This window comes from Strix uralensis, chromosome Z (assembly GCF_047716275.1).
Source record: "Strix uralensis isolate ZFMK-TIS-50842 chromosome Z, bStrUra1, whole genome shotgun sequence".
NCBI lineage: Eukaryota > Metazoa > Chordata > Aves > Strigiformes > Strigidae > Strix > Strix uralensis.
This window is the reverse complement of record NC_134012.1, coordinates 10,118,302-10,134,018: the sequence shown is the minus strand read 5'-3', so window position 1 is coordinate 10,134,018 and position 15,717 is coordinate 10,118,302. Positions and strand designations below refer to the sequence as shown.

Genomic DNA, 15,717 nt, shown 5'->3' with positions numbered 1-15,717 from the left:
TTCCTGCAAGATTTGCGCATAGCACCTGAAAAATGCACAGTTCATTCCTTGTTTGCTTCTATCTGTAACTTTTCTCAGTAAATAGATAGGTGTTTATATTTTAAACTGGATATTATTTTGCATTTTTGGAACTTCAGGAATGATTTACATAGTACCCTCCAGCAAGGATTACTATGACATGAACTATAAACCTGGCACTGTTTCAATGTATTGGATGTGGTTTCTCCTGGAAATCAGTTGATTTACATTAAAGCTGTAAGAGAAAAATGAAGGAAGATTAAATAAAAATCAAGAAAAGGAAGACAACACCTTATGTGTTTATATTGGAAGCATATGATATGACCAAGGATAGCCATACATTTCAAAGAAATTCAGAAAAGAAGTTTCTTTCTAGCAAACAGACTGGCAGGCCCATCTCTGTCTCTCCCTGACTGCTGTATGTGGTTTCTGATTTTTGCATACTCATGCCTTGTTGACTGAATGGCAAAGCTCGCTCTTTTTTTCTTTTTTTTTTGGCAAGTCTCTTGCTGGCATTCCATGTGGAATTCCATGGAGGAAAAAAGCCCTAATGAAATGAGACCCTAATGTCGTATCCAGATTTGAAACCCAGTATACTTGTTCTGCAGTCCTCAAGGCTGTTCTTTGCAGCATTGCATGAGCCTCTCCCTGCCTCTTTAATCTTCTACTAGAAATTAAACAGTTAGCTTCATTGAACCTGATCATGACACATTTACTTGAATGGCTTCTTGCCCCAATGTAACCTGCTTTAATTTCAGTGGCATATGTTACTATTATAAATGGGTAGCACACTGTACATCAGTACAAGTTCTTTCATACGACGTTATTTCTTTTGACATCTGACAACTTCTTCTCCTTTTACAATAACTGACCCAGAACTACAAAAGTTGAAATAATGCTAATAATCCAAGCAAGAAAAAGCTACAGAAATGGAAACATATCTAGGGTTGTGTATTTGACCCATTTGGTTGCACATTTATAGATACTCTCATTCCTGCACTTTGGATCTATTGCACTGGTGCTAAAATTTCGTGGCCCCAAATCAGCAGTATGGTTTGAAGAAGGCAGCTCCTCTTCTGACTCATTGCTGTTGTATGTTCAAAGAAGACCTCCACTCCAGTTTAGCCTGCATCTAATTTTGCCTTAATGGCCTGAGGGCCACCCTGTAGAGAAATTCAATTTGATGACTCAATCTGCATGGGATCGACTCTAGTTTTTTGGTGCTTTATTGGTAACCAGTACAGTTCAGCAGTGTGGTATAAGAGAGTGAATGAAGCTTTGTGAACAAAATGGTGTGTAGTACCTAAATTCTTAAGAGTGGACATATATAAGTAAAGTTTTTATTTGTGTGTTTAATCAGAAATTGAGTATCAGGGTATACGGGTGACTGAGGTGCTGGGGGAAACCACCGATTTGTTCAGGTTTCAGCAGGATGACTGGCTAGTTGAAGGGACCAGTAGTGATACATAAAGCTTTCACTTTTAGGCAGACAGTTGAAATTGAGCTAAGCTAGAAGTGATTCTGATGCTGCTTATTTAATGGTTTAGAAGAAATGTCTTGTTTTTCTCAATTCACCTTTTGATAGAGAGGGCTTCCATGTCAAACAAGTAACATCACTAGCTGTAACTGCTGTTGCCAAGTTGAAAGAGACAAAGGGATTTTATCCCTTTTGAGTTGTTCTGTGTAGAAGGAAGAAACATTAGGGACAGACAGAGATAAAGACCGTCTAATTTAGTCTCTCAAATCCTAAATTTTCCTAACCTCTAGAAGATCATTTGCTTGTGCCTGGTTGTTTTCCAGTGAACCTTACAATATATTAACATTTCACTAAGTATAAGCATATATTTTAAAAAAGCATAATAGACTTAAAGTTACTTAAAGTAGGTATATGTTTGCCGTATTTCAGCTCATTCTTTACAATTACTCACATGTGATATTTCTGAATATTATTTCCCTATTTAAGGATTTAGTCTCTTACAGAGTTGTCTAAAAATCTGATCTCTCTTGAATGTTATTAAAGAACAAATATGGATTGTATTAGCATCAGAGGAAAAGCTTATTTGATCACTGTAACTCTGTCCTTCCAAACAAATACTCTTGAAGCTTACAATGTGTTAGAGATGTGTTAGAGATGAGGGAACTTTCTTCCATTTCCACCTCCAATACAAAATTGAGCACATTTTAGCTCTGTCTGTAGCTCCAGCCCTTCCAAAGTATCTTGGCAATCTTGAGTGTTTTGCAGTTAAGGCTCATCAGAATGCTGTTTGAAAGGAAAATAAACTAGTGTCTGTCTTCTTTGTAAGAAAAATAACAAGTAGGCAAGCTTTGTAAATGTTCTGTGAAAGATGAAAGAGAGATCATTTGACAAACTTGCTTTCTTTTTCCTTTTGCTGTTATGGTTATGCTGCTATTGGGATAAGGAAAGGTAGAGGAAGGGTTTCCTGATTCAAAAAATAGATGTATTCAAGATAGGAGAGGAAGACAGCAGGAGAAAAGATAATGAGACTAATGAAATCTGAAGAGCAGAGCTTTTATAGGCACCCCATTGAGCCAGAGGGATTTTAAAAACAAAGCTGCTGTAAAAGAAGATAAAGACGACAAAGAGTAGGATAGACTGTGACATATGGTTAGATTTAGGATAGAACAGCTGTAATAAATAGAAGTTAATATCACACATGACAAGTGTGATTGCATAAAAAGTGTTTTTTTATGACAGGTTCATTTGCAAGCTGTGTCTTAAGACATACACAAGCAGGCTGTGCGGTATTCTCAGGTAGAAGCTAAAGCTGTGCAGAAAATTGTTGCAACTTCTTTCATTTGCCAGAGCTGACTGTTTAGCGGGTTTAAGCAGACAAATGCAGACCTTGCATGTGTGCCTTAGCACAGGCATTGCTGGGAAGGTGTATGTTGTTCTCACAGCCATATGGAGTGACTAAGTTAAGAATACTTCTGTTGGAGAAGGCAGCATTACAGCATCAGGCATTGACCATGCTCAAGTACAAGGCAGCAGGCAAGGCCACTGCTTGTATTTTCAAGGCACAATAACCTTCCAAGGAAATGAGCAGAAGTGTAACTGTTATCATCCTGCCAGCCTCCTCAAATATCCAGTTGTCATGGACTAATGACCTGTAGGCCTAATAGGCTAGGCATCTAACTGCAGAAGGACATAGTTTGAAAACAAAGATGTGTGCTCTCTGCCTGACCTGCAGCAAAGCGTCAGCTGTGTATTCCCAGGTCTGAGTGCTGGATAGCTGCAACTTGACTTAAGCAATGGAGTTTTAGTAGATGTGTTGGAGGGAGGCATGAAAAGAGAAAACATCAGAGTGTGTTTATGCATATAATATTTTCCATGTGACCTCATGCAGATATGAAAATGTGTTCTGAAAAATACCTTCCTTGTATTTTCTCTAAGTTGGCACTCCAGGCACATGTACATGCTTCACTGCAAAGCATTTTCTTTGGTTCCCTCAACATACTTTGCCTTAATTTGTTAACATGTTCAGTCATTAATTCTGCAACTTTTGATACTGTGTGAACTACATGAACTCTGCTTCTAAAAGTTCATCTGAAAATCTTGTTATGAATGTAATGAGTTTGAAAAATCTCAAGGGATTTGGTAGAAGCACAGACTTTAGTAACATTCTGCCCTGCAATTGTTGTTGCAGATTCTGAACTCGCCTTGATGTACAATGACTCATCAGTACTGGAGAATCATCACTTAGCGGTGGGCTTCAAGCTGCTGCAGGAAGAAAATTGTGACATTTTCCAGAATTTGACCAAAAAACAGAGGCAATCATTGAGGAAAATGGTCATTGACATTGTGAGTTCTGCTTGAGACTACCACTTCAATAGTGCTAGCAAATTGAATAATAAAGCACAGAAGCATTTTGTGATAAATTACATGTCTTTAGACCCATAACCAGTGAAGTAAAAGTTTGAAGTTTTGTTGTGTCTTATCCAAACATGAATAATGGGTTCTTTTCAGTTTCAATAACCATCTATACCTTTTTAGAAGGTATACAATCATGCTTCAAGTTGTTTTTCGTACTGACGTGTATGCCATTTCCTACTGGATTTCACAGAAATTTCCTACTGGATTGATGATGGATTGATGATGGATTAAGGCTGATCAGATCATTCTGAACAATCATTTTGTTGTATTCTTAAAATAAGCAAAATGAACACTTATTGGTTTGGACACCAATGACATACAGGACTTGGACTTTTATAGTGTTCAGACACAGGAGTTAGGGATTCCCCCAGAAATGTTTATTTATGTGTTCAAAGATTATTTTAAAAAATCAGTGAAATAATTTATGTAATATTCATTTATTTGTTTGTTTCTCTCAAGGTACTTGCAACAGACATGTCTAAGCATATGAATCTATTGGCTGATTTAAAAACTATGGTCGAAACCAAAAAAGTGACCAGTTCTGGTGTCCTACTTCTTGATAATTATTCAGACAGGATTCAGGTAAGAAAATTCATCTGCAGATAGTCACTTGTATTAACTTACATCCTTAATAACATTGGCCTGCCCATTCCCCACCATGGTTTAGATCTCACACCATGACTTACTACCTTCCCTCTGTGCCCTCTTATGCTTCCTACCTGCGACATACTCTGTTAGATACTGAGTGACTCTCAAGAGAGAGTAATGAGGTGCTAGAGTACTTCTGGACTAAATGAGGCTTTCGCCTTTCCTTTAAATTATCAGCACCTGATTGGTCTGTCTTTCAAAGATTTTCTGTCCCTTATACAGGCAGAAGCAGCAGAAGTAAGGTAGTTCATGGCTATTACTGCAAGTGTGAAAAACACCCAAGCACTTAAGTTTCTTGCTGTTTAGAGTAAATCTTGCATTACGTGTCTTTTCAAGATTCTGTTTCACAGCCCCAAAAGTGTAAATGGAAAAGGAGCTGTTTTTCTCCAGTGTAATAACGCCACAGGTGTTCAATCTATTTTAGGTTCTTCAGAATATGGTGCACTGTGCAGATCTAAGCAATCCAACCAAGCCACTCCATCTCTACCGCCAATGGACAGACAGAATCATGGAGGAATTCTTCCGTCAGGGAGATCGAGAAAGAGAGAGGGGAATGGAGATCAGTCCCATGTGTGATAAGCACAATGCATCTGTAGAAAAATCACAGGTAATTGATCTGAGTGGGTAGTTTGACATTTTAACAGTAAAAGGTGTTCAATAGCCATGTTTTGATTAATTTCTGAATGCACTGTTTCCTTTTTTCCTCCTAGCTAGTTAATTCAGCTCCTGAGTAGTAAGTGAGGGGATCTGAGATTTTTACTGTGAAAACATAGTGCATGGCAGTGTGTTTGCTGAAGGGATTCCATCACTGTAGTGACCTGCAATGTAGGATACATGTCAAAAGAGAGTATTTTACAGATGCTCATTAGGGTTTCCTTCAAAAGAATTAAATATAAAGCAGCTGTTTGGCTCACTAGATGCAGTGGAGTTGTTTGGAATGAGCAGTTCATTTGAAAACATATCCTTTCCAAGTCTTTACTCAGTATCTGGAATCAGACTTTTGAATGTAAAATACCCAATTTACTACATAAAAGAGCATGGTTTCCTTTCAGCTACCTTTCACAGTAGTGCATCTAGTGTCTATTACTAGCGTTATGTTTCTTACACATTGTATGACTTACACGCATAGTTGTTCTTCGTGAATAAGAGCTCATCTTAATTTTGTATTATTTGAAACAGGTGGGTTTTATAGACTACATTGTTCATCCTCTGTGGGAGACATGGGCAGATCTTGTTCACCCTGATGCCCAGGATATCTTAGATACACTGGAGGACAATCGAGAGTGGTACCAGAGCACAATCCCTCAAAGTCCTTCTCCTGCACCTGATGACCGGGAAGAGGGTAAGCAGGGCCAAACTGAAAAATTCCAGTTTGAACTAACACTGGAGGAAGACGGTGAGTCAGACACCGAAAAGGACAGTGGAAGTCAAGTAGAAGAAGACACCAGCTGCAGTGACTCCAAGACTCTTTGCACCCAGGATTCAGAATCCACTGAAATTCCTCTTGATGAGCAAGTAGGGGAAGAAGTAGAAGAGGAGGAGAACCAGACAGAACCTTGTGTGGTGGAAGAACATTCTCCCGACACGTAACAATGAAGACGCAGTCTCTTTCTTTCTTGCCCTCTCTCTTTCTTTTCCTCTTTCTCTGTTTTTTCTGTGGGTTTGGGATTTTTTTTTTTTTTATTAGGTAATGGTTTCCAAAGTGTATGTCATATGCTAAAACCGTGGCCAGAACTCGCAGTCATCTGCCAGGACGTTTGTTGATCAAAACTGACCTTGATGACTCAGTTTGGCACTCAGGAATATTGTAACCAGAATTTTCACCTCCATGACATCAGAAAGCAGAGGGGATAACATTCATAAACTACACTTTAGTAAGCTCTCCATTTGGCAGATTTTATTAAATAAAGCAAGTGTTTTCAAAGGAGTATCACCTGCCAACCAAATACTGATATGCTTTGATAGTTTTTGAATTCGTTGTATTTCACAATCAAAGTATTAGATAATGCTCATCATGAGAGGAAACAGAAAATAAACTGAGGTTCCTAATGGAAAACAAATGCACATAGGTGAGGGGATACATGATTCTGTTACCAATAGGAAGATGAGCTGTGGAAATTGCATCATTTTCTAACTTCAGGTTTTCCTGATGCGTGACAAAAAAGTGTGACCCAGTGGGTTGCACTAGCCTCTGGATTTCATATAGTATGTAAGAGACAGATCTTTTGTAGAGCTTACTTTTATTATTAAATGTACTGAGGTATTATATTTAAAGAAAAACACTTTCAGACTTCATCTGCCACTGGTTATTTTTTTCCAAAGAGAAACTTACAAGTTTTCAGTACAAATCTGTGCTACACTGGATAATACTTCTAGTTTTTTTTCCCTTCCTTCTTTTTTTTTGCACCTTAATCTCATGATAATATTGAGCTGTAAAAGTCTATTTTATATATTTGTGAGTTCCATGAATATCCTTTGTTACATAAAACTTCTTCAGTATGATAGCTTTTTTGTTTTTAATTAGTTTTCCCAAACATATTAGAGGAACTTTTGCCCTTATACTGGCCTGATCCTGCCAATTCTATCTTACTACAAGAAGTGGTTCCAGTGAAACCAACTGGGACCACTAGTTAGAATTTGTAAAACTAAAGCCTGTAAGAAAGGTAAATGAATTGTCGTCTTAATACAAAAGCATTTCAGCTGGACAGGGTGCTGGGCCATCTTGTCCAGATGATGCTTTTACCAAGAAAGGTTGGACCAGGTGATCCTTGACATCCCTTCCAACCTGAATTCTGTGACTCTATGAAAAGCAGCTCCTCTGCTATACTAATAAAATTCATCCCTCTGAAACATGGTTTTCAGACCAGTTTTGGCTGGGAGCTATAGACTGCTAAATCAGAACAGGCTAATACAACATATGAAATATTTGTTCTGGTGAAAAAAGCATTAGTGTAATATTTCCAATTTTGACTTGATCTTTTTATCTGTGTCAGCTACCTAGTTAAACCATTTGCTAATCTGAGATGTCTACAGCATAAAAATAATGATTAGCATTTTTCATGTCTTTGTTGCAAGAAGAGCTGGGTCAGTCTTTTTATGTTTTTAAGTAAATGAGCAATGCATCGTGAGAATTGTAGTTACTCCACATTATTTCAATCTCAGATCTTTTCATCCTTTATCCAGCTTGTGCTGAGGAAATCCTGCTTTTCAGTTTGATTGGTCCTGAAAGCTTCTGTAACTTGGAAAGTTAAAGGGGAGGTAGGAGTTCATATCTGTCATTTTCCAGTCTTGTTGTTTGGTCACATGAAAGAGGAAGGAATTTTATTTCCTCCATTTTACTCTTTGTTAAAATTGCAGTTTTGAGCGTAGAAGATGGGAAATAGTTGCCTAGGGAAGCTAGCAGACTCCCAGTCTTTAAAATTCTGGTAAAAATCACAATATCAAGATGATTTATTAACAAAAGATAGCAACAGCCATTATTTCACCCTTGGATTCATTTTGTAGTAAATTTGCAGATACGAATACAGGGTTTTTAAGTGTCTGCGATCTAGAATAAAAACCTGTTAAAAACAATTGGCTAATAATTCAGCTTTTAAATGCATTTTGCATTCTTCTGTATCCAGGTCATAGTTTTCTCTACCTTTAGCCCTCACAGGGCCTTAGCACAGAAGATGCTAAAGAAGGAAAGAGAATTAAGAGAACTCATGGGTTGTTTTTTTTCAATTTTTGACTTGTTCTTCATCATTTCTTCCTGAACCTGATCCATTTAAAAATCCTTTCAATCCCCAAGAGTGCCTGGAACCTTAGTAATGGAAAAGCAATATAAATTCCAAAATAACCAATAGGGACCTGAAAAGGTTTGTATCTGCACTAATTGAAAGTAAATGAAAAGAATAACACCATATTGAGATATACACCCATACATGTGGACAATCAAATAATAGAAAATTAAATCATTTCTTAGAGCCAGGGATATAATGCACTGTACAATCTTTTTTTCCTCTTTTGCCAAAGTGTGTTTTAGCATTGCACACTGCTTTAAAACAATACAATTTACAAGTGGCTTTATGTGTTCTGAATATTTTTGCCATAAAAAAATGCAGTGAGTGGATAAAGTGGGGAAAAAAAGAAAATTCGTCTTGCTTATAACAGTACATTTTAGCTTGCAAGTTACTGTACTCAGTGCTGTATTTGAATTGTTAAATTGTTTTGTGTCATTAAAAAATTATGATGAAAGAATATAGATAGAATAAATAGCATTCAGAAAATCATAAACTTTTATGAAATGGATTTTACAGAAAGCTTTGACAGTTCTTTTCAAATGCATTATTTATTTTGTGCCATGCATTTTTCTCACCAAATGACCTTACCTGTAATACAGTCTTGTTTGTCTCTGTTTACAACCATGTATTTATTGTAATGTACATACTGTAATGTTAATTGTAAATTATCAGTTCTTATTATAACATCATCCTTGTCTGGGTGGTGTTGCTATATTTGGAAACTCTTGGTGAGAGAATGATTGTGTATACATACTCCTTGTACATTTTTTTTTTGTCCTGTAAGATATTCAGTGTCACCTTAGAGCTTGTTTATGGAAGAGTCAAGAAAAGTATAAAATTCATAAAGATATATCAATAAAAAAAGCTGCAGGTCTTTGGTCCCAGGGCTGTGCCTTAACTTTAAACAATATTTTCTTCTGTTTTGCTGCATTTGGAAGTAACATAGCTGTGGGGCTAGGGCTGGGCATTTCTACCATATTTTTAGTTGCTGACAGATGGGGATACTTGTATGAGCTAACATGCATGATACTACAATGAGCTTTCATTCATGACCCTACTGGAAGTTCAAGCTTTTCCAGACTTCTGGCAATATAATTGTGTTGCCTGTCTTATAATCTTTTTACAGGCTATCATCAGGGATTATTGCAGCCATTTTTTGCTCCTAAAAAGGTATAAAATTGATGCTGTATTTCAGTGCTTAACTGTACTGAAACAGCTTTGGAAGGCATCTGTAATAAGCATTTGATTTTAGTGCGTATTGGGAAATTGAATAATCAGAATTAAAAGGGTATAACTCATACACTTTTGTAATTGTCTGTAATAGCTCTTCTTTATTTAGTAGCACTACCTATCACTGTATAAGTAGAATCCATAAAGTAGGACAAAAGACAACTTTAATCTTGGAAATGCTTTCCAACACCAATATTAGTGTTATAAGCAGCCAAAGTTTTATTTTGTAGAGATGTATGTAAGGTTTTGCACAGGTTTGTATAGCATGATGCACTAGATCTAGGGGAGAGTGGTAAACCTTTAGATCTTTTAATAACACTAGTATTAGGTTTGCAGGTTGGACGGAGCATCTCTTGCTGTTTGACTTGCTACATTGCTTCAGACTACTTAGAGCTGATATAATGAATTTGCCAGAGTGAGGTAAATACCTCTCCTCCATTCCAGTGATGCCCAGCCCTTGTAGCATGGGACTTCTTTGTGAAAGGAGAGATTCTTTTTCAAGGAAAAACAGAGCCTCCTTTTTGACACAAACTGTAGATTTTAGCAGCCCTGGCCCAAAGGAAATTGATTGCTTTTGTTTTAATTGGTATTAAAAGGGACACCATAACAACAGAAATCCTGAACAATTTTTTGTTATTGTTTCAATTTGATTTTTCTTTTTGGTATGTCTTGAGAGTGGCAACTTGTGTGAACATTGCACATGACTATTCTTTCACTGGTTTCTTAGCCTCTCTTACAGCCTAGGGGATAGTATTGTACATCAATACCTTCATACGAAATTTTATATGCAATGGAAATAAAAGCATGGGTTGATTCTGCCTAGTTACTGTATTTGATCTTCTTTTGCAAGTTAAATTTTTTTACATAGTTGTGACATCTTAAGTGAAAGCATATTTCCAGAATAATTTGATTACAATGTTTTTGTCATCATAGTGTTTTGCATAGCTAATACAAAATAAATGTGGGGATAAATCAGAAAAGTCAATCAGATGTGGTATTTTATAAAGAAATCTAATTCACAAAGGTGCTATACAGTTATATAGAAAGGCGTTCAATCTCAGTTGTCAGGAAATTTTACCATTGGCTTCAGTGGCAAAAGCAGCCTGCCTAGAGGAACAATACACTGGCATATCACAAAGAAAAAAGAAAGAGTACCATAGTTAAATATTGAACAGACAATCTCAGCTCTAAATGGATGATTAAAAGAAATAGTGTTTTAACATAAAATTCCTAAGTGACAGCTGTTGTCTTGAAGAAGAAATGTGATCTTAATGCAGGTCCAGTTCTTGAAGTGTCTTTCATGCACCTTTCCTTGATCAGAGTGAGGTTTTTGTTATTTGGGGGCGTTGGTTGTTTAACTGAAAATAGTTTCTGATTGAATACAAAAAAATTCTATGTCCATTCTTTCCTTAAGTCTAAAATCCTCCTTTAGGTTTGGGGTTAGTTTGCAAGGAGTACCAATCCCTAGGACTCCTTTTTTATTCCCTCCTTGGTGGCAGAAGAGGCTGGTAAGTGCTGTGCTGGGAAGATGAAGGATGCCACACTCAGCATGGCAGGGCAGATAAACCAGGTGGTGTGCCTGTCACTCTTCGTAGGCTCATCCTCGCATGTTCCCAGCAGCCCTAATGGGAAAATGGTTTGTATAGATCATGGCAATTATGAAGGGAAGCAGCAATCCCAAATTCTTGTTGGCACTACTAAAACCTACTAATAAAAAGCTGCTAGAACAGTAAGCAGCTCAGGTACCACAGCTGTGCACATGGTGAGCCTGAAACTGGCAGGATTAGCCCACTGCATCCTACATCCTCTGGCAGCACTTTGTCAGTCTCTGTGCATGGCAATAATGCATCAGAATAGGCAAGGTTCAGAGCAAATCCAAAATGCATCCCCTGTTTCACTGCAGCAAGTTGCTGCTAAAGGAGTTGAATGTGTTTTTAACCGAATGGCTCCTCTATTTCCTAATGAGACAAATAGTTTGAATAGCTGCAGCTTTGTTTGCTTGATCTCTCTGCTCCACTGAAAACAAGTCACAGCTAACTAGCACACATAGTGTTTAGTGGGATGACCAGCCCAATTTCGCTACCAGCTGTGAATAATTTTGCTTAGTTTTTCCAGGAAAAAACAAAATTCACAATGCAAAAGTTCAAAGCTGTTATAAAAGCTTTTAGTTAGTTCGATTTGATTTAGCCTGCAGGGTAAAGAAAATCTCCAGCTTCCTTGTGTCAAACTGGTTGAGAAATCCGCAAAAGTAATAAAGGGGGATAGGAAGTCCAAACAGAAATCAGAGTGACAAACTGGGGACAAAACCTGGACAGGGAGAAATACCCTCTAGCTAAAATAATCTCGTCAAAGGCAATCCCATGGCTTGGATGTGGACATTAGGAGAACTGAGTTTGGGTTTGATTCTGTCTCAGTGCCGCAGATACAAAGCTGTATTTTGTTTCCTTCTCACAAAGCAAGTATCTTCAGGTCCATGAAGTTATTGTGGTAGTAAGAGCTATGTATGCATTTAAGATGAACATTTAGAAAGTCAAAAATTTTGATACAGTGCAGAGTTTAGCACAGCTTTAAAGACTAAAAATGTTCTATGACTATCTCTGCTAAAGAAGCTCTTAGCATGGGAAGAGGAGAAGGATGATGACATCATACCTGGGTAAACAGTCCTTAGTGAGAGCAAGAAGATACAGGACATGTGGCCCCTGATAGTATTAACTGTCTAGTGCTGATGAGCTGTGCTGACAGCAAATGCAAATCAGAAACTCGGCAGTCATGTTGCATGGTGTTGTGCTTTGAGCTCAGCCAGCAGCCAATCGCCACGTGGTCAGCCATTCACCTCCGCCCCCCCCCCCCCCCCCCCCCCCCAGGTAAAATAGGGGAGGGACAAAAAATAAGAAGAAAATTCATAGGTTGAATAAAAAAAGGATTTACTAATAGTACCGAGAAAACAACAGTAACAGTAGAGTCCAAAATGGGTAAAATGCAGCAGTGGCTTACCAAGTGTGGCAACAGGTACGCAGCCTGCCCCCCCCCCAGCAGCAATCCAACCACACCAGAAAATCCCGCCACACCGACCCAGAGAACTGAAAATGTCGTGCTCCAGAGAGAGCCCGTGTCCACCTATATACACTGAGCATGATGTCACATGATACGAAATACTCCAATGATTGATCAGGACCCAGACCTCTAGCTGTGCTCCCTCTCAGCTCAAGGAAAGTTAATTCTATCCTGGCCGAAACCAAAACAGTCTCCACCCCTTATTCCATACCATTTACGTCATGCTCAGACTCCCAATACATTCTAAGGAATCACCACCCCTTTTCCCAGGTCTCACAGATATCATTCCCTCAGTCTATGGGCCATCCTTCCACAATGTCTGCTGAGTTCATTTAGTCCATAACTTTGGGTTCCATCGGTCATGACAATCTTTAAGGCTGGAGGGATGAGGTGGAGTTGGCTCAGTTGGTGGAGCAAGAGGCTTTGGATGTGGCAGGAGGATGTTGTGGGGCACCAATTGCAATAACAGGGTTATTTGACAGTTTGATTCATTGCCTATTTTCACCTAAAATCAAATCTCCTTGAGGTATGCATCAGACTTCTCCATCCTCTTGCATTACCCACCAAGTGCACCCAGGTCGTTGGGCAAAAGTAATCCCACTCATGGGTTTACCATTACCCGATACAAGAGTAACCCAGACAGTCTTCCCCAGCATATTTTTAATGTGTACTACAGGGGCTTTATCCCATCTACAGTATGTAGGAGGTTTGATTGAGCAGGGCCAGCTTGCTTGGCAGATCCTCTGGTATTGACTAACCAGGTGGCTTTTGCTAAATGCACGTCCCAGTGTTTCAAAGTTCCACCACCCATTGCTCTCAGTGTAGTTTTCAGCAATCCATTGTATCGCTCAATTTTCCCAGAGGCTGGTGCATGATAGGGTATGTGATATATCCACTCAATGCCATGTTCTTTGGCCCAAGTGTCTATGAGGTTGTTTCGGAAATGTGTCCCATTATCTGACTCAATTCTTTCTGGTGTGTCATGCCGCCATAAGACTTTCTTCTCAAGGCCTAAAATGGTGTTCCGGGCAGTAGCATGGGGCACAGCATAAGTTTCCAACCAACTGGTGACTGCTTCCACCATTGTAAGAACATAGTGTTTGCCATGCCGAGTTTGTGAGAGAGAATCAATCTGCCAGGCCTCCCCATATTTATATTTTGACCATCATCCTCCATACCAAATGGGTTTTAACCATTTGGCTTGCTTGATTGCAGCACATGTCTCACATTCATGGATTACCTGTGCAATAGCATCCATGGTTAAGTCCACCTCTCGGTCACAAGCCCATCTATATGTTGCATCTCCTCCCTGGTGGCCTGAGGAGTCATGGGCCCAGCAAGCCATAAATTGTTCACCCTTATGTTGCCAGTCCAGATCCACTCGAGCCACCTTGATCTTGGCACCCTGATCTGCCTGTTGGTTGTTCTGATGTTCATCAGTGGCCCGGCTCTTGGGTACATGAGTGTCTATATGGTGTACTTTCACAACCAGATTCTCTACCCGAGCAGCCATATCTTGCCATAATTCAGCAGCCCAGACGAGTTTGCCTCTGTGCTGCCAGTTGCTGCGTTTCCACTGCTGTAACCACCCCCACAGTGCATTTGCCACCATCCATGAGTCAGTATAGAGGTAGAGCACTGGCCACTTTTCTCACTCAGCGATATCCAAGGCCAGCTGGATGGCTTTCACCTCTGTGAACTGACTCAATTCACCTTCTCCTTCAACAGCTTCAGCAACCCATCGTGTGGGGCTCCACACAGCCACCTTTCAACTTCAATGTTTCCTCACAATGTGACTGGACCCGTCGGTAAACAGGGCATATCACTTCTCATTATCCAGTAGTTTATTATATGGTGGGGCCTCTTCAGCACGTGTTACCGCTTCCTCTGGCACCATTCCAAAATCTTTGCCTTCTGGACAATTTGTAATTACTTTCAGTATTCCTGAACAGCTGGGGCTCCCTATTCGAGCCCATTGTGTGATTAATGCGACCCATTTACTCCATGTGGCATCAGTTGCATCGTGTGTAGAGGGGACACTCCCTTTGAACATCCAGCCCAGCACTGGCAGTCGGGGAGCCAGGAGGAGCTGTGCTTCAGCCCCGATCACCTCTGAAGCAGCTTGGACCCCTTCATACGCTGCCAGTATCTCCTTTTCAGTTGGAGTATAGTGGGTCTCAGATCCTCTGTATCCCCGACTCCAAAACCCCAGGGGTCAACTCCGAGTCTCCCCTAGTGCTCTCTGCCAGAGACTCCAGGTAGGGCCATTTTCCCCAGCTGCAGTGTAGAGCACATTTCTAACATCTTGCCCTGTCGGAACTGGCCCAAGGGCTACTGCATGAACTATTTCCTGTTTAATTTGTTCAAAAGCTTGTCATTGCTCTGGGCCCCATATAAAATCATTCTTTTTCCAGGTCACTTGATAGAGAGGGCTGACAATCTGACTGTAATTTGGAATGTGCAGTCTCCAGAAACCCACAACACCCAAGAAAGCTTGCATTTCCTTTTTGTTAGTTGGTGGGGACATAGCTGTTATTTTATTAATCACCTCCATTGGAATCTGACTACGTCCATCTTGCCATTTTACTCCTAAAAACTGGATTTCTTGTGCAGGTCCCTTGACTTTACCACGCTTTATGGCAAAACTGGCTCTCAGAAGGATTTGGATTCTTTTCTCCCCTTTCTCAAAAACTTCTCCTGCTGTATTACCCCATACAATGATGTCATCAATGTACCGTAAGTGTTCTGGGGCTTCACCCTGTTCCAGTGCAGTCTGGATCAGTCCATGGCAAATGGTGGGGCTGTGTTTCCACCCCTGGGACAGTCGATTCCAGGTGTACTGGACACTCCTCCAGGTAAAAGCAAACTGTGGCCTTCATTCTGCTGCCAGAGGGATGGAGAAAAATGTGTTGGCAATATCAATCGAGGCGTACCACTTGGCTGCCTTTGACTCTAGTTCTGCTGAAGTTCTAGCATGTCTGGCACGGCAGCACTCAGCAGTGGCATGACTTCATTCAGGTCACAATAGTCTACTGTCAGTCTCCACTCTCCATTAGGCTTTCACACTGATCATATGGGGCTCTTAAAGGGTGA

At 39.7% G+C, this 15,717-nt stretch overlaps 1 protein-coding gene across 9 annotated transcripts in view; it reads left to right on the top strand.

Moving 5' to 3' along the window:
* PDE4D (phosphodiesterase 4D) overlaps positions 1-10,555 on the top strand; it is a 421,789-nt gene extending 411,234 nt beyond the window's left edge. For all 9 annotated transcript variants that reach the window (XM_074855370.1, XM_074855371.1, XM_074855374.1 and 6 more), the window contains 4 exons: positions 3,684-3,838; positions 4,370-4,492; positions 4,983-5,165; positions 5,738-10,555. In XM_074855370.1, the coding sequence (XP_074711471.1) occupies positions 3,684-3,838; positions 4,370-4,492; positions 4,983-5,165; positions 5,738-6,148 (872 nt within the window). In that variant the 3' untranslated portion in view covers positions 6,149-10,555. The remainder of the gene's footprint in view (positions 1-3,683; positions 3,839-4,369; positions 4,493-4,982; positions 5,166-5,737) is intronic.
* The last annotated feature ends 5,162 nt before the right edge of the window (positions 10,556-15,717 follow it).